The sequence below is a fragment of the Bison bison genome, unplaced genomic scaffold (genome assembly GCF_000754665.1).
Source record: "Bison bison bison isolate TAMUID 2011002044 unplaced genomic scaffold, Bison_UMD1.0 scf7180017864473, whole genome shotgun sequence".
Classification (NCBI taxonomy): domain Eukaryota; kingdom Metazoa; phylum Chordata; class Mammalia; order Artiodactyla; family Bovidae; genus Bison; species Bison bison.
The window spans coordinates 21,210,134-21,229,181 of NW_011495034.1; the positions used below are offsets into that span (position 1 = coordinate 21,210,134).

The window sequence follows — 19,048 nt, forward strand, 5'->3', positions numbered from 1 at the left end:
TTCTCAAGAGGCAGGTCAGGTAGTCTGGTATTCCCATCTCTTTCAGAATTTTCCAGTTTATTGTGATCCACACAGTCAAAGGCTTTGGCATAGTCAATAAAGCAGAAATCGATGTTTCTCTGGAACTCTCTTGCTTTTTCCATGATCCAGCAGATGTTGGCAATTTGATCTATGGTCCCTCTGCCTTTTCTAAAACCAGCTTGAACATCTGGAAGTTCATAGTTCACGTATTGCTGAAGCCTCGGAGAATTTTGAGCATTACTTTACTAGCGTGTGAGATGAGTGCAATTGTGCGATAGTTTCAGCATTCTTTGGCATTGCCTTTCTTTGGGATTGGAATGAAAACTGACCTTTTCCAGTCCTGTGGCCACTGCTGAGTTTTCCAAATTTGCTGGCATATTGAGTGCAGCACTTTCACAGCATCATCTTCCAGGATTTGAAATAGCTCAACAGGAATTCCATCACCTCCACTATCTTTGTTCATAGTGATGCTTTCTAAGGCCCACTTGACTTCACATTCCAGGACATCTGGCTCTAGGTGAGTGATCATACCATCGTGATTATCTTGGTCATGAAGATCTTTCTTGTACAGTTCTTCTATGTATTCTTGCCATCTCTTCTTAATGTCTACTGCTTCTGTTAGGTCCATACCATTTCTGTCCTTTATTGAGCCCATCTTTGCATGAAACATTCCCTTGGTATCTCTAATTTTCTTGAAGAGATCTCTAGTCTTTCCCATTCTGTTGTTTTTCCTCAGAGACATAACAATTAAAGGCAACATATAACCCTGGATTAAAACCTGGACCAGGTAAACAAAAATGCTATAAAAGATACTATTAGGACAATTAGCAAAATTTAAATATGGGCTTTGGGCTAAATAAGAGTATTTTATCAGTTAACTTTTCTGAAATTGACAATAAGCTATGTTTATATATAAGAAAGCATCTTAGGAAATACATGCTGAAGTATTCAGGGGTAAAGAGGATTGATGTCACCAATTTACTCTGTAATGGTTCATAAAAAAAAAAATAGTTCATGTATTTATATATAGGGAAAGAGAGAGAGTGAGCTGTAAAGCAAATGTTAACAAGATGTGAGCAAATCTGGACGATAAGGCTGTGAGGGCTCTTTGTTCCACTCCTGAAGCTCTTCTATAAATTTTAAATCATTTCAAAATAATAAATTATATCATCTGGGGAAAAAAAACAGCAACAACACAAAAATACAGGGGCAGCCTTATATCAGCAAAAGGTTCTTGGGGCAACCCTCAATCAAAGCCATACTTACTGGGTCCCTGGCACTGTGGCCAAACCTAATCATGAAAGGGCAACCTATTCTAGTTTTCTTGCCTGAAAAACCCCATGAACAGAGAAGCGGGCTACAGTCCATGACATCGCAAACAGTGGGACACAACTGAGCAACTAAGCACGATTCTAACTCAGCTTTTCAAATACTAAGCTGAACTACCCTGCTGCATGCCTTATTTTAACAACTGATTTTAAAAATTCATGAATATACTTTGGAACCCTCTTCTGCTGTTAACACAAATTAAACAGATGCCATCATAAAAAGCTATTTACTCCAACCTTTTTATTCACCCTCCAGACATGTGAACTATACAAAAGTCTATGACATAAGCAATCACAAGAAGAAAATGTAATCTATTTCAGAGAGAAAAGGAAAACCAAAAGCAATTACCCATGATGGGGGTAAAAAGTTTAAGAAGCAAACAAGAAATCTTTGTGACCTTAAGATAGGCAAAGACTTCATAGATATGACACAAAAAGCAAGAATCATAAAAAGAAATATCGATAAATTGGATCTTTATCAAAATTAAACAATTTTGCTCTTCAAAAGACCATTACGTAAACTAAAGAAGAGAGACAGTACTCACAATACATATCTCTAACAAAGGACTGATATCTAGAAAATACAAATAACTCATAACACTTACTATTAAGAACACAAACCAACCAAAAAAAAACAAAGAGCAAAAGATCTGAACAGCCACTTCACCAAAGAAGATTTATACCTGGTCAACCTACACAAGAAGCAGTTTCACATCACTGGACATCAGAAAAAGGAAATGTAAGAGTGCTCTGAGATACCACTTCACACCCGGTTTCATAAAGACAGTGACGAGTGTTGACAAGGATGTTAAGAACTGTAACCTTCAAACAGGAATATTAAATGATGTATCCACATTGGAAAGCACCATGTCTTAGTCCATTTAGGCTGCTGTAACAAAATACCATAGACTGGGTGACTTATCTACAGCAGAAATTTATTGTTCATGGTCTGAAGGCTGGAAGTCCAAAATCTGGGAACCAGCATGGTCTGGTTCTGGTAAAGGCCCTCTTCCAGTTTCAGACACCCAACTTAATCATGTATCCTCACATGGCAGACGGGGCAAGGGAGCTCTCTCAGGCCTCTTGTAGAGGGGACACTAATTCCATTCCTAACCACCTAATCATCTCCGAAAGGCCCTACCTCCTAATACCATCACCTTGGGGATTAGAATTTCAGTAAGAGAATCTGGGGGGAACACAAGCATTCAGACCATAACAAACAGTACAGCCAGTTTCTTAAAATGTTAAACACAGATTTACCATATGACCTAGCAATTCCACTCCTAGATCTCTATCTAAGAGAAATGAAAACATAGGTATATATAAAAAGTAGAACACAGATGTTCATAGCAGCATTATTTGTAATAGCCAAATAGTGGAAACAACCCAAATATCCACCAACAGGGGAAGGGATTAAACCAAGTGTAATCCTTTCAGACACTGGAGTACTACATTATTCAGTAACAAAGAGGAACAAAGTACTCATACATGTTACAAGATGGAAAAAGCTTTTCAAAGAGATACTAATTCTCATTAGTCATCACTAAAATGCAAATTAAAACCACAATGAGATACCACCACACACCCACTAAAAGGCCTAAAATTTAAACAAGAGACAATACTAAGTATTGGTGAAGACAGGGAGTAACCACAGCTCTCATATGCAGCTGAGATGGAAATGTCAAATGGTGCAGCAGGTTTGAATAGCACGCCCAAAAAGATATGTCCAAGTCTTAACCACCGGTGCCTTTAAATGTGATCTTATTTGGAAAAAGGGTATTTGCATATGGAATTAAGTTAAGGACCTTGAGGATCATGAAATTAAGATCATCCTGGATTCAGGGGAGGCCCTCACTGCAATGACCGGTGTGCTTACAAGAGAAAAGACGCAGAGAAATGCGTCAGAAAAACACAAAGAAGGCAGTCACGGGGAAGACTCGAGCAGAGACTGGAGTTACACAGCCCAAGCCAAGGAATGCCCAGAGTCGCCAGAAGCTAAAAGACTCAAGGAGGGATTCTCCCCTAGAGCAGAGCCATCAGGGGTACTATGGACCCCTTGATTTCAGACACATCTCTAGAACAATGAGAGAATACATTTTTGTTGTGTTAAGACAGCAAGGCTGGAATTTCCCTGAAGTTCTAGTGGTTAAGACTTTGCCTTCCAGTGTAGAAGGTGTGGGTTCGATCCCTGGTTGGGGAGCTAAAATCCCCTATGCCCTGTGGCAAAAAAAAGAAAAAAACCAAGAAACATAAAATAGAAGCAGTATTGTAGCAAATACAATAAAGACTTTAAAAGTGGTCCTTGTAGAAAAAAAAAAGGAACCATTTTTTTTAAAAAACGGACATTGTGGTAACTTGTGCCAGCAGTCCTGAGAAACTAATACAAACGGGAGAATCACTTTGGAAAATTGTTGAGCTGTTTTTTATAAGATTAAACACAGAACTACCATAGGGCTCACCAAGTGGACTCCTGGTGTTCATCCAAAAGAAATGAAAACGCAGACTTACACATGAATGGCCGGAGCCACTTCCTTCATAATGGTCTCAGAAACAATCCAAATGTTCAGCAACACACGAATGAATAAACAAATGCGCCAGAGCCACACGGTACACAGTCAGCAATACAATGGAACAAGCTATTGATCCAGGCCTTCCCTGGTGGCTCGGGGGTAAAGAACCCACCTGCCAAGCAGGAGACACAGGTTCAATCCCTGGGTCAGGAAGATCCCCTAGAGAAGGAAATGGCAACTCACTCCAGCTTTCTTGCCTGGAGAATCCCATGGACAGCAGGGTCACAAAGAGTTGGACACGACTTAGTGACTGTAGAGATACAGGCAACAACATGAATAAATCTTAAAAACCATGCTGATTAAAAGCAGACAGACTCAATAATACACAGAGTATATGTCCATCTATATGAAATTCTAGAAAACACAGACTTCATCTACAGTGATAGAAAACTTACTAGTGGTTGCTTGGAAGCCAAGGCGGGGGAAGAGACTGACTGCAAATCAGCAAGAGGAAATCATTGGAAGGGATCGAAATGTTCTCCGTATCAACTGTGGTGGTGGTTTCACAGGTGTAAACATCTGTCAAAACTCACCAAATTGTGCACTATAAATGGGTGCTATTTATGGTACGGAAAGTACACCTCAATAAAGTGGATTAGAAAAAGAGAAAATAATTTATGATTAAATGAACATTTTCTATTTAAGATTTAAAACTTGCTTTCCTATACTTTGCTCTAACCAGTAATATTTCTCAAATTAACTTTTAAATAAAGATCAAAGAAATTTTTTAAAGTAAACAGGCAGACAACTTGCTCTATCATTTCAACATGTTTTACGAGCAGAAAATGGAAAAAAGCTTTGGAATGAGAAGACCTTGCTTTGGGCCCTAGTGTCACAGAGGAACCAGGTGACCTTGGGCAAGTTCTAACTCCTGCAAGCCTTGGTTTCAACATCCATCAGATGTCAACAACACTAAGCTATCTTAGAGGCAACTGTTAAGAGTTTTAAAAGAGTAAAAGCTCCTTTGAACAAGGATTCTATCTTAGCCAAAATCAGAATCCCAGGGTCTGGCGAATGTGTTGTGCTGTGCTTAGTCGCTCACTCATGTCCAACTCTTTGGGATGCTATGGACTATAGCCGCCAGGTTCCTTTGTCCATGAGGATTCTCCAGGCAAGAATACGGGAATGGGTCGCCATGCCCTCCTCCAGGGGATCTTCCCAACCCAGGGATCAAACCCAGGTCTCCTGCATTGCAGGTGGATTCTTTAGTCACCAGGGAAGCCCAAGAATACTGGGGGAGGTGGACTATCCCTTCTCCAGGGAAACTTCCCAACCCAAGAATCCAACCAGGGTCTCCTGCATTCCAAGGGGATTCCTTACCAGCTTAGCTACCTGGGAAGCCTGTCAGGCAAATAATAGGTGCTAAATAAGTCTTTACAAAAGAAATGAGTAACTTTCAGTGTAAACCCAAAAGGTAAGAAAGACATCATGCCCAATACCATTGTGTGACATTTGTTCCTTTGAACTATTGTAGATGAACGCAGAAGGATCTTTCTCCTTTGCACTTATCTGTACAGGCTTCCCTGGTGGCTCAGTGGTAAGAATCTGCCAGCCAATGCAGGAGACACTGGTTCCATCCCTGGGTCGGGAAGATCCCCTGGAGAAGGAAATGACAGCCCATTCCAGTATTCTTACCTGGGAAATTCCACGGACAGAGGAGCGTGGTAGGCTAGTCCATGGGGTCACAAGGAGTCAAACACAACTTAGCGACTGAACAACAACTCATCTTTATATACTGCCTTATCACATACAGGTTCAAGCATGAAAACTTCAGGACTCTAAAGAAACTTTGCTATAACTCAGGTCACAGTGGTGGTGGTGGTTTAGTCACTCAGTCCTGTCTGACTCTTTGTAACCCCATGGGCTGCAACCCACGGGCTCCTATGTCCATGGGACTTCCCAGGCAAGAACACTGGAGTGGGTTGCCATTTCCTTCTCCAAGGGATCGTCCCAACCCAGGAATCAAACCCACATCTCCTGCATTGCAGGCAGATTCTTTACCACTGAGCCACCAGCAAAGCCCTAACTCAGGTTACAGAGTGTATATATATATATATATATATATGGAAGTCACTCAGTCGTGTCCGACTCTTTGCGACCCCATGGACTGTAGCCTATCACGCTCCTCTGTCCGTGGGATTATCCAGGCAAGAGTACTGGAGTGGGTTGCCATTTCCTTCTCCAGAGGATCTTCCCAACCCAGGGACTGAACCTGGGTCTCCCACATTGTAGGCAGACGCTTTACCATCTGAGCCACCAGGGAAGTTCTAACTCAGATTATAATACAGTATATTTTATATCTTCAATCCATAGAGGTACTGCCCTAAGACAAAGTAAAGTGAGTTCACTTGAGGACTCCAAATTCTGACAGCATAAACAGCATCTGGTTCATTTACCAATGGCTCTGACTTCCAATAATTGCCTAATACAGAGTGACCAACAAACAGCATGTATAAAGGCCCTGAATATTCATGGGAAGGACTGATACTGAACCTTAACCTCCAATACTTTGGCCACCTGATGCAAACAGCCAACTCATTGGAAAAGACCCTGATGGTGGGAAAGACTGAAGGCAGGAGGAGAAGGGATGGAAGACAGAGGACAAGATGGCTGGATAGCATCATTGATTCAATGGACATGAATTTGAGCAAACTCCAGGAGATGGTGAAGGACAGGGAAGTCTGGAGTGCTACAGTCCACAGGATCACAGAGTCAGGCATGACTTAGTGACTGAACAACAACAACAACCAAAAAAAAAAAAAAACCTGTAACCATATAAAGCAGGGGAAATAGGGACTTCTGAGAAGGCCAATGTGGTTGATGGGCAGGGAGCAGAGAGGGGTCACATCCATTGAGGCTGTGGATGATGCAAGTAGAGTTTACACTGTGGAAAACACTGTAGGTCATGTGAAGTTTCCTTTTTATCCTAAGAGCATCAGAAAGCCATGAAAGTTTTTTGGTTTTTTTTTTTGGCCACACCACCCAGCTTGCAGGATCTTAGTTTCCCCACTGGGGATCAAACTCAAGTCATTTCAGGAGCCCCACTGGACCACCAAGGAATCCCATGAAAGATTTTTAAACAGTTGGTTGACAGAGGAGGTAAGAAGGAAAGGGCCATGATTGCATTTGCATTTTGAAAAGCTCACACACTACAGTGTGAAGAAGTGTCTTTTGTGGAAGGGGGGACAAAAGGGGACCAAGGAGTGATTGGATGCAGAAGTGAATATAGACCAATAAGGAGATCACTGGAACAGTCCATTGAGGAGGTAATGGTAGCCCGGTCCCAGGTGGTGAAGATGGAAAAAAGTGAAGAGATTACCAATATTTTTAGACAAATTGATAGGACTTGATTTGGGGAATGAGAGAAACACTCAATTCTTCTGAGCCTCAAGTCTTCATTTGTAAAACAGGACTCTTGATATTCCATCTGTATAATAGCTATCTTGCGATCTGCTGTGATAAGAATACGAAATAATATAAATATTATGGAACCGCAGAGTCTGATGCGTAATAAATACTAAAAAAAGAAAATTCCATAACAATTATTATTGTCATCCCTTGGAACAACTGCTACAGCGTGAACCCCCCAAAGTAGAAAACGGTATTGTAGTTAAAACTCTACATCCGCTGTGCGGAAGACACAGAACACAGACAACTGTTTCAAATACATACATCTGATCGCACAGATTTTCTCACCTAACCCGACCTCAATCCACAGAAAACATTACCGAAGAGGAAAGCACAACTGATATGATCACAAGCGTGTAAGAGTCCGGTAAACTGAGGCACAAGGGTAACTACAAACTTAACCAAGGAATGAAGTGCAGAAGCAGGACAAGGAAATGGGTGTCTTAATTCTCATGTGAGTCGGTCCTCTAGGACTAGGCCTGCATCCCGAGCAGCACGTATTCAAAGCCCCCAAAGTCTCTGGCTCCCTTGCTGACAAGGCCTTGAAACCCCTTCGCTTAAGACCGTGGGTCCGCTTGCCATCCAACCAAGCCCTTCCGGTTCCCAGACCCCAGCTACAAGTGCACGAAAGATCCCAGACTCGGGTGAGCCCGAAGTACCTTAGCTTCGCGCTCTCGTTCCTCGGCCGTCGGGGTCCGCTTCATGCTGCCGTTATAGCCGCCTTCGCCACTACTAACCGCGTAGATTCCTAGCCCTGGACCCCGCCTCCTCCATGTAGTTCTCTTGGCGTCCAGCTCCCGCCTGGCGCCATTCTCCCTCGGAAAGGAGAGAACTACCACTCCCAGGGTGCACCGCGGTAAGGCCGGAATGTGCCTCGGGGTTGGAAGCTAGAGAATTTCCCAGGTCCGACAGCTGGGCAAGCGTAGTCTGCTGCTCAGCAAGCGGGCTGGCGAGGGCCCGAAAAGAACTACAATTCCCAGAAGGCAACGGTGCCTGCCATGTTTTTCCCGTGCTCCTCTCGGCCGGCTGCCTCACAAGCCGTCGGCGCTATAGCAACGGTAGCTAGCGGCTGGGAGAGTGGCGGTGAGTACACCCGGGGAGTAGAGGGGTGCAGGTAGCCGACCCTCTACCTCTAGCACGGGCCGGGGTCGTGGGGTCTGCTCTACCTCCTGGAGAAGGCCTTGGCGTTCTGCTCACGTGAAGAGCAGCCCAGCACGAGACACCTCACCTACTCAGGCCTGAATCACAGCCCGCCCATTATCCCGACTCCCAGCATCTGTTTGAAATTTTCTATCCCAGCCCTGAACCTTAGTTGTTGAGGGGTGAGGCTAAGTACAGTGCTTATCCAGGTCCTTCTTCAGGCAAAAGATCACCTGCAAGTAGTTCGCTCATTGCCTCAGTAGATACGAATTTGAGCAAACTCGGGGAAATAGTGGAGGACAGAGTAGCATGGAGAGCTGCAGTCCATGGGATCGCGAAGAGTCCGACACGACTTAGCGACTGAACAACAAGTTGATTGAGAAACTCCTAAGCCTCCCAAGTGACTTATTTGCTTAATTATTTACAATTATTTGTTTATCGTGAGTACCCTATAGACTATGAACTCCGTGACCGTAGAGACTTTGTTTACTCTTTAGCCTCAGTACCAAGTATTCATTTATTCATTCCATAAACATGAATACTGGCGTCCACCCTGTGCCCTGAGGCACTATTCTCTACCAGCTAGGAACAGGACCGATGCGGGTCTCAAGATGCTTCTACTTTATTAGTATAGAAGAAGTAGTAATGAAGATAGTGCAAGTACGTGCAAGTGCTAGTCGCTCTGTCGTGTCCGACTCGTTGCGACCCCATGGACTGTAGCCCGCCTGGCTCCTCCATCCATGGAATTTTCCAGGCAAGAAAACCGGAGTGGGTTGCTCTTTCTTTCTCCAGGGGATCTTCCTGACCCAGGGATCAAACCCTGGTCTCCCGCATTGCAAGCAGACTCTTTACCGTCTGAGCCACCAGGGAAGACCAATGAAGATAGTAAATAGCAGTAAATATGATCATCTCGGGCTTCCCAGGTGGCGCTAGTGGTAAAGAACCCCCCTGCCAATGCAAGTAGGTATAAGAGATGCAGGTTCGATCCCTGGGCCCAGAAGATCCCCTGGAGGAGGGCACAGCAACCCACTCCAGTATTCTTGCCTGGAGAATCCCATGGACAGAGGAGCCTGGCAGGCTGCAGTCCATAGGGTTGCACAGAGTTGGACATGACTGAAGCGACTTGCTTTGCACACGTGATAATCTCAAATGGGGATGATGGCTGTAAAAGAAATAAACAGTGCTGAAGTTGGGAGGAAGAGAATGGTAGCATTGGATGCTAAGGGAAGGCTTCTGGGAAAAAAATGATTGAGCTGAGCCCCAAAGAATGAGGAGCCAGCTAGTGCAAAGACCTTGAGCAAGGCAAGGGTACCATGGATTTGAAGAATCTAGAGAACAGTGCGGAGAAGGCAATGGCACCCCACTCCAGTACTCTTGCCTAGGAAATGCCATGGACGGAGGAGCCTGGTAGGCTGCAGTCCATGGGGTTGCAAAGAGTCGGATACGACTGAGCAACTTCACTTTCCCTTTTCACTTTCATGCATTGGAGAAGGAAATGGCAACCCACTCCAGTGTTGTTGCCTGGAGAATCCCAGGGCCGGGGGAGCCTGGCGGGCTGCCGTCTCTGGGGTCGCACAGGGTCGGACACGACTGAAGCGACTTAGCAGCAGCAGCAGAGAACAGTGAGTGGCACATAGTGAACCAGGAATGATTGTATGAAACTGTTGGGGAGGCATTGCAACATCATGCATTATTTCTCAACCTTGGCGTTATTAACATTGGGGGCCAGATAATTCTTTTTTGTGGTTCCTGTACACTATAGTAGGATCCAGTGCCTGATGATCTGAGGTGGATCTGATGCAATAATAACAGAAATATAAAGAGTAAATGTAACACATTTGAATCATCCTGAAGCTGTCCTTCCCACCCTGGTCCGTGGAAAAATTGTTTTCCATGAAACTGATCCCTGGTGCCAAAAAAGACTGGAGACCTCTGGGATATTTAGCATCATCTCTGACCTCTAGATGCCAGTAACACCACCTGCCTGCTTCCCAGTTTTGACCATCAAAAATAGTGCCAAACAGATACTTCATAGATGTGTGACCTTGGGCAGCTTCCCTAAGCTGTTGTCTTGGTTTCTTCATTTGTAAAGTAGGACACACTTTAGTAACAACCTCAAGAGTGCCTGGCACATCTTACTAAGCATTCAATTAATGTTAACACCATCACCTTCATTATTGTTATTATTATAAAATCCACCATAATTCTACTGTGGAAAAGTTATCATTTTCACAGTTGTCCTGTGTTTAAACTTCTTGATAATTTGGTTCCTAAATTGTCCTCTCCTGTAGGAGTGTTTCCAAAAGAAGTAGATGATATCCCAGGCATATGTCTGTTAGTTGTTTACGTCACAGTAAAAACTCAGTGGTCTGCAACGTTGATGAGTTATAATAAAAGTTATTAACCCTCTCTCTAAAAGATAATGCATATACACATAATGCGTACAAGATTTTGGAAACCACCTCTGGCTCCAGACCCTGAAGCCCCAAGGACTCCATTCATTCACTTGCCAACTATTTAATGAACGCCAGCTATGTGCCTAGCTCTGTCCCAGCGTTTGAGAATACAGAGGTGAATGAGGCATTGGTTTATTCTCTCAGACTGTATTCTAGGACCGGTGTGCTAGAGATTGGGAACCTCTGCCTTAGGCCATCTTCACTGGTTCTTTGCATTACTAAATGTTGCATGAACCACCCACATCCACATATGAAACTAAGTTACTATGGTGCATCTCTGTAAAGAACAGAAACTGTAAAAATGCCAGAATTAGCTGGACAGCATGTACATGGAGGTAGGAAGCCCTGGGACCTAGGCTTCATGGCAACAAAAGACACAACAAAAACAAATCCAGCTGGTGAATTTATGAAACCTCTTTCACAGAAAACTACCAACTCCCTTGTGCATCAAGCTGAAGATTAGTATTCAAGTGACGTTAACATCCCCGGCAAATGTGTTAAATGCCTTTAATTTACTATCTCATGTACCTTTAAAATAACTCTGTGAGAACAGGTGTTGTTTTCTCCACTTTTAACAACAGGTGTTGTTTTCTGCACATGATTAGTGACTTGACCAGCCAGTAAGTAATAGAACAACCATTTGAATCAAGTTCCTGACTGAAGTATTTTGATACCTGCTTTCTTTTGGGGAGCAGAGAAAGGGATGGAGGATGGACAGGAGGTCTTTCTTAAATTTGGGGAAGGATTTGTTTTCTGGGTTTTTTTTTTGCAAACAGAGGAAGAAGAAGAAGAGAGAAGGAAGAATGATAATCTTACCTCATTTCCTCAGCAAACTATAGGAAATATACTGTTGAAAGGAACACTGGCTCCATGATTGAATGTAGTATTACTTTTAAAATAGAAGCTTTCATCTTCTTCAAGCAGCACATGTGGGCAATAAGATGTCCATTAAAGTTCTAGTGCCTTATTCATTTTATTTGGTTCATTCCATTGCATAGTTAATGTTACAACTTGGAAAGATTTTATTTGAATTTTCTCTTCTCCACAGATAGGCAATGTCTGGTCCCACTGATGAGACTGCAGGAGACCTGCCTGTGAAAGATATAGGTCTAAATCTCTTTGGCATGGGAGGGTTGCAAGGTATGGCCAGCTGTTACATATTACATTTATGAACTTTGATCAGTAACTTCTTTACTTTTAAAGTATTTCTGATATTCATACAAACAAAGCCATTGAAAGGAACTATATAGCTCTTGATTGGACTAAACAAGAAGATGGAGAATTTAGAACAACATATGGTATTTTACTGCAAGCATCAATTATCAACAGCTCATAGAAAATGTAAAATCCCCCTCTGTTCTGATAAAGAATTGTTATAAATCATCTTCTTAAAATTCCACACATCAGTGGAACTACACAGAGAGTACCAAGCCTCCAAACTGAATTGCCTGGTTTAAATCACATTCACCATTAAAATGTTTCTTTATGCTGAAGTTTTATATGGGAGGAAATGCCATATTTAAAAAATTTTGCCTTTCAAGTAGAGTATCTCAAAATGGTTTGTTTATCAATGCGATATTGACTTTGTTTTATCAAATTAATACACATTAAAGGTTTTCTTTGTCCTTTTATCACTTTAGTGGTTGCTATGGAGCTAAAAAGCACTTTCAAATTGAAAAAGAAAAGTACTGCTTTAAGGAACAATTTAGAGTGTAGGTCTGTGTTCCTGTTTGTGTGTACAGAATGTCAGCCATGCTGTCATGCCACAGCATTTGTCACCGAGAAGCCGATGATGTCAAATATATTCCACTACGTCTTCTCTACAAGCTTGTTAATCAAAGTGTTACCGGTAGCCACCTTCAAGTACTAAAGAAAGGTGGTCAAAACATTATTCATTGAAAAAAATAAATTTGACTATACAGCTTTTATTGTTAAGAGTAAATAGACTGTATCAGCATTGCTTTAGATCTTTAATGGAATGTCGGGGATTCAAATACAAAGAAATTTTAAATGTGCAAGGCTATTTTTTAGTATTTGATACCCTAAGTTCAATCCTTGCCCTCAGTAACCTCCTTATAGGGCTTTAATCTTTGTCCATTTGTTCTTTGTTTCTTGTGGAGGACTGTTGAAAATTGACCAGCTTCACAGGAAAATATCAAATTTAAGCATATGTAAAAGAAATATCATACACACCTGCTAAAAGGTGTAAAAGTTCTTTTAAAAAGTGTGATAGCTTATAAATGATTTGCAAAGGTTTTTGTTTGTTCGGTCTTGCAGATTTTATAGTTTATTTTCTATAACCCAACACCCATAGCTCAGAAAAATATCATAATCATATTGTTTTTGTTATAACTCTTACCTTTGCAAAAAAAAAATACTTCCAGATACCCTTTTAGTTTAGTTTTTTTCAACATTCAGCATACAAATTGAAAAGTCTTTATTGAATCAGAGTTCCATCTTATGTTCTTAAAGACAGTTATTGGAATACATTTTTGAATGGAAACTATTGTTACTCATATCCTTAATATTGCATACAAAGTATTAATAGCAAAGATTTTTGTTCTTAGGTCCAATCAGTGACATGAACAATGCTATAACATTTTCTAAAGCATCAGAGATTATGTTACTATCAACAGTTATTGTTTTTAGAGGCTCTTTTAAGTAATCCTACTATTAATTACCTTGGCATTTTTGCAGAAACTTCAACAACACGGACAATGAAGTCTCGCCAGGCAGTGTCACGTATCAGTCGTGAGGAACTGGAAGACAGATTTTTGCGTTTGCATGATGAGAACATTTTACTTAAACAGCATGCCCGCAAGCAAGAGGATAAAATTAAAAGGTTATGATAAAAAGCTTTTAGCTTTTTTTTTTTTTTTCCTGACTCTGTAAAGTTTGGAGGATATGCTTTTCTATAAACTTAATTGAAAACCCCACCTTGAATCTTTTTTTGGAGCAAGGCAGGTTGTAAATAAATACAATTTTAAAAATGGAAAATCTTACAAACTAGTATAATAAAACAAAAAGATTAGGAGTTTTTATTATGTCTGAAATTGCCATTTGAAAGAAAGAGCTAATAGCTATGAGTGCCGTGAGTGTATCATATCTCTAAGTAACTTTTGTTTTAATATTTATAGTTTAATAAGCAAATGGCCAAAATATCTGTTCTCTAGAGGTCCTGATTTGAAATGAAAGTTTAAAAAAGTAATTAGCTATTCTAACTTGTTAGAATGCATGTTCTAACTTTAAGATTTGGGGTTTACTAAGTAAAAACATCACTATCTGGAACATATTTTACTTCGCTTGGATTAATCTAGAATCTATATTTATTTCAAAGAGTCTACTGTTTCTGAAGAAACTCACTTTTGTGTGCACAATTTCTGCAGGAATTATTTCTTAAGAATAGATATCTTTCATTCTTTCTTGTTCAGGAACACTCGACTGTTTTCTGAATGTGTGACTTAAAGTTCATTCTCATGTGTGAGCATGGACAGATCTGTATTCATGTTCTAGATACAATGCAAAGGTGAGACAGTGATCGAAGAAGGAAGATAGAGATTATTTTTTTCTGCTTGGAACTTAGCCTCTAAAGGAATGACTTCTAGTCAGTTTCTACTCTGTGGACTTTGTTTTAATGACCCACTGACCTGCTTTGTGCAGAGCTTTTACTTTGAGTTGGTTTTTGAGTCATGATGATGTCTTTTTGCAAGACATGTGACTCACTTGCCTGACTGTTTTCCTGATCAGTAACAGCCATCACCCTGTCTAAATGAGGCATTTAGTCTGTGACTGCTTAACAGTTTTTTTCTTTGTAAACCTAATTGGTCAGTAAAAGAATTAAATTCACAACCTTGACCTCATTAGTAATTTGTCCTAGCTAGAAAGTAGAAAACAACTTAATAATGAGCTACATAGTTTAATGGAAAACGCACTGTGCTAGGAGTCAAGTTGTATGCATCTGTTCTTTTATCTCTCTGCCACTCTCCTGTGGCATGTTCAAGCCATTTAACCCCCAGGGATTTTATTTTACTCAGCCCTGAGAATAGTGATCCATTGACCACTATAACCCAAAGCTCTAATTTCCTTCTCGATTTCACACCACTGACACTACGTAGATACACGGATAGAACTTTATCCGTAAGATATAATTAGATTCACTTACTTTAGAATAAATGTAGATTTGATAAACTACCTTTCTAAAGAAGTACTCAGACTTTACCTGGTCACTTATTTCATTAATAGAAAATAATCAAATGAATATTGTTGCTATCACTGGACAAAGAGAGGCAATCATCTTTCTTGGCAAAGCTTCCTTCAATATCTTTGGAGGAATTGTAAGCCTCTCTATGGGTGTACTCCTCTTCCCTTAAAAACGAGTTGTTTACTTTTCTCTAGATATTGACTGCTTTTCCACATTAAAGCTATGTCTTTCTTTTGAACGTAATCTCTATCTCTGTGTGAAAGTCTCTGTGTAACAGAAGATTTGGGTATTTAGATTGGCATCTCATTTTAGTGGCCACCATCTCTCTGTGGCAGCTGCATTTGGTGGGGCTGAGGGTCCGAGAGGGCTGGGTAGCATGCATGGCTCTGTTGGGTTGCAATACCTGCCCAAACTTCCCAATGATATATCCTTCTCAGGATTAGGTGGAAAAGGAACTAATCCATTGATTATTTTACTAGGGTGTTTGTGGTACTCTTGGATCTTGGTTTTTATTATCCTATATCCCTTATAAAGCATGTTTAATGGATGTGCCTCAAGGGAAAGAGAAAACAATCTTAACTGATTATGTTATGCATAGCTCTCCCCGCCATGCCACATGCTGTAGGCCGAGTAGCCAGAAGTGTAGATAGACATGTATTACTACCGCTTTTACAGAGCACTCCGCTCAGGGCAACAAAAGGTTGTACTATGACATCCCAAAGCTATTAAGGGTTTTTTTTTATTTCACTTTTGTTCTCTTAAGTAAAAGCTTCTGTCCATAACCAGGCTAAAATAAAGCAAAACTCCGTTTAAAGAAAAATGAAGTGTGTTTTTATTTTCAATCTCCTGTCTGGGTCTTTATAAAAATAGATTCACTATAAACTAGAATCAGCTATTGAAGATGTGCGACCAATTTTGTAAAGTCTTGAACTTGTGTCTCTCATCAAAGCCACCTTTTCTTTCTTGTACTGCCAAGATTTTTCCATTCACTGTCAGGCATGTTTTCCGTACGTGTATATTACATCACCCCCATGTGCCCTTTCTGTCTTTTGTTCTGTCTAACCAGTTTTTATCAAAACTTAAAAGAATCCAAGGTATAAACTCCTGAGATGTCAAAAGCACAGTGTATGTCTAAATTTAAAAGCAACATTGAAATAAAACTTTTTTTGTGTCTAATTATTTTCTACCATTAAACAGGCATGTTGCTGGAGCACTGAGCAACATTTAATGGTGCATTTGGGTTTCTTTTTAATTTTTCATTGGGCTTTTAATATGTATCTATGCATTCTAACAGTTTTATATTTGTAATATATCTTAATCCCAGAGAAACTGAAAACAATATATCACCTAAATGCTGCATAGTCTTAATAAACTTTTGAAAAGTTTTAACTTACTGTGGCTTGCAGATATAACCCACCACATCCACAATCTGTAGCTACATTTAAGTGCATACAGCATTCCTACATAAGGTCATGCGTTAAAAATTGCATTTGAGGAACATATGGAGTAAATATGTGTCCTCTCTTTACTAACCTTAAATGATAAGCCTTAGGAAACTGTTATTTGTCAGTGCTATAAAGCAGATTGTTGCCCAGTGGTTTCAATTATCATCAAAGGATTCTTCACAGGCAGTAATAGTTACATCAAAACCTGAAATTTATTATTCAGGTTCTGCACTGAAGTCTTCACAGTGATTATGTTCCTTTCAACAGAATGCATTTTATGCTGACTTCTCACATTCCTTTTCATCTTTTTATTATTTCCCTAGAATGGCCACCAAGTTAATACGGCTAGTTAATGACAAGAAAAGATATGAACAGGTTGGTGGCGGCCCCAAGCGGTTGGGAAGAGATGTGGAAATGGAAGAAATGATTGAGCGGCTACAAGAGAAAGTTCATGAGCTTGAAAGACAAAATGAAGTCCTCAAAAGCAGACTGATTTCAACCAAGCAGCAACTTCAGATCCAGGGTCACAGGCACACTCCGTACAGTTATGTGCAATCTCGTGTTAACACCGGGCGTAGAAGAGTGAATGAAAACGCAGGCTTACAGGAATGCCCCAGGAAAGGTAAACTAAAGCTTACATTAAACACTAAATTTAAATTAATAGGTTGTTTTACACTCACATACATACATACACACACACACAGAGTTTTATTTCTACATTATTTATGTTTTTAAGCATCTTTTAAAAGGAAAAAAAAAACGTTTTTTTGACACTTTGATAAAATCACATTAACATGAAGGTCATTTTATATAAGAATCACTAGATCATGCTCAAATTTGTCTAGTAAAACATTGAACATAAGTATTCGTCCTAACAGGTAAAAGAAGCATATATGAAATTACATAAAATACAGGTTTAGTTTAGTTTTAGTTGGTTTTTATAGGCAGTGATGAAAATCGCATTGACTCAAGCAAATGGAGAAACCACTAGCTTGCTTATATGGTCACACTATTGTTCTGAATGATCACACTTAAGTTCTTTGTCCAAAGGCCTTCCATAAATTTTACAGAACTGTTTAAATCTTCCCATCATGGGAGACAGCTTGACCATGAAATGTGCACATAACTCGGGGTTTAAAAAGTTGGGTTCTCGGTGACCTTGGACAAGTTTTCTAGTGATTCTGAACTTGAGTTTTCTTTACATGTAGAATAAAAGGATGTAAACAAGTGACCATAGAAGTCTCTTCCCGCTCCAAGAAATCATCACTGGTCAATCACTTTCCTTATGTTGAAAATGGATCACCTAAAACCTACCCAGCTTACAAAGCAATTTATTTGCATATAGAAGACTCAGTACTATACACAGAACCTACGTATTTCTAATAAAACTTGCTCTCTCCACCCACAGACTTTATTTTTAATGAAGCAAAAAATCAATAACTATTTAAATTTTTTTTTCATTACAACCACCAGGGAAGGAAATAGAATTTTAGTTCTAATTCATCTTCGTTTGGAATATGCTTCACATAAAGACCAAACATTTTTAGGGAAATAAAAAATCATGTAAAACTTTCATTTCAGTTCATCAAGGGAATAAAAAACACCATCTGAACAGAAAAAGAGAAAAATTTGTTCTATTTTTTTTCTGCAAGCCAAAATGTTAACACTATCTGTTCCCTAGACAGGGTTCCTTTGAAGTCAATAAGGCCTCCATGCAGGCAGGAGGCAGCTGCAGGATGAAAGGGCTTGGCTACTCAGAGCTATGTGAGATTGGCAATAGGCTTTGAATATAATCAAAGTAATCATAATGAATTATAAATCAAAAATACATTTGGCTGCTAATTAACTTTTTACATCTTGAGAGCACTTGACTTCCCAGAGCCTCATTTTCCCCATCTGTAAAATGGAGTGATAACACCAGATTAGAAGAAAGTTCAGGAGATGGTAGGTATACCATGATTTATTTTACCTTTAAATAGTCATTTATCCTGTCTGAACCTTAGTTTTGTCACCTGTGACTTGGGAAAGATGATCCCTATGGTCTATTTATGCTAAATAAAGACAATGCCCAAATATTAGGTTAGTATGACAAGGTATTAGTGCTATGAATTTCTGTCTAAATTGTTTGATAGAAGTTTCTCCTTATAGAAGAGCCACAGAACAGAAGAGACTTGAAGATGTTACTCATATAGACTAAATTTTCTTTGTATTCACTTTATTTACCAAAAGCTAATCATTTAATTATTGTATAAGTGTGAAGTAACTTTTATAATTAAAAGAATGTCTCATTATTTTTAACAATGGGATTAGGTTTATAAAAATTACATATAATTATTTTTATAAGCAAAATTATATTTAAGTTCAGCAACAAAATGTTTTATTTGGAATCTTATTAATGATCTCAACTTACCTTTGTTGAAATATGGATTTTCTTATTAAGGTAAAATAAATCAAAATAGAGGAAACATTTTTACTTATG

General features: G+C 39.9%; 2 protein-coding genes across 2 annotated transcripts in view; one reads left to right on the forward strand and one right to left on the reverse strand.

Annotated features, from left to right (window-relative positions):
- Positions 1 to 8,197, reverse strand: part of FTO (fat mass and obesity associated) — a 425,927-nt gene extending 417,730 nt beyond the window's left edge. Inside the window, exon 1 of the mRNA XM_010861935.1 lies at positions 7,987 to 8,197. Within this exon, the coding sequence (XP_010860237.1) occupies positions 7,987 to 8,031 (45 nt within the window). The 5' untranslated portion in view covers positions 8,032 to 8,197. The remainder of the gene's footprint in view (positions 1 to 7,986) is intronic.
- A 124-nt stretch (positions 8,198 to 8,321) lies between these two features.
- Positions 8,322 to 19,048, forward strand: part of RPGRIP1L (RPGRIP1-like) — a 98,383-nt gene continuing 87,656 nt past the window's right edge. The window contains exons 1-4 of the mRNA XM_010861936.1: positions 8,322 to 8,410; positions 11,972 to 12,063; positions 13,621 to 13,765; positions 16,893 to 17,191. Of these exons, the coding sequence (XP_010860238.1) occupies positions 11,979 to 12,063; positions 13,621 to 13,765; positions 16,893 to 17,191 (529 nt within the window). The 5' untranslated portion in view covers positions 8,322 to 8,410; positions 11,972 to 11,978. The remainder of the gene's footprint in view (positions 8,411 to 11,971; positions 12,064 to 13,620; positions 13,766 to 16,892; positions 17,192 to 19,048) is intronic.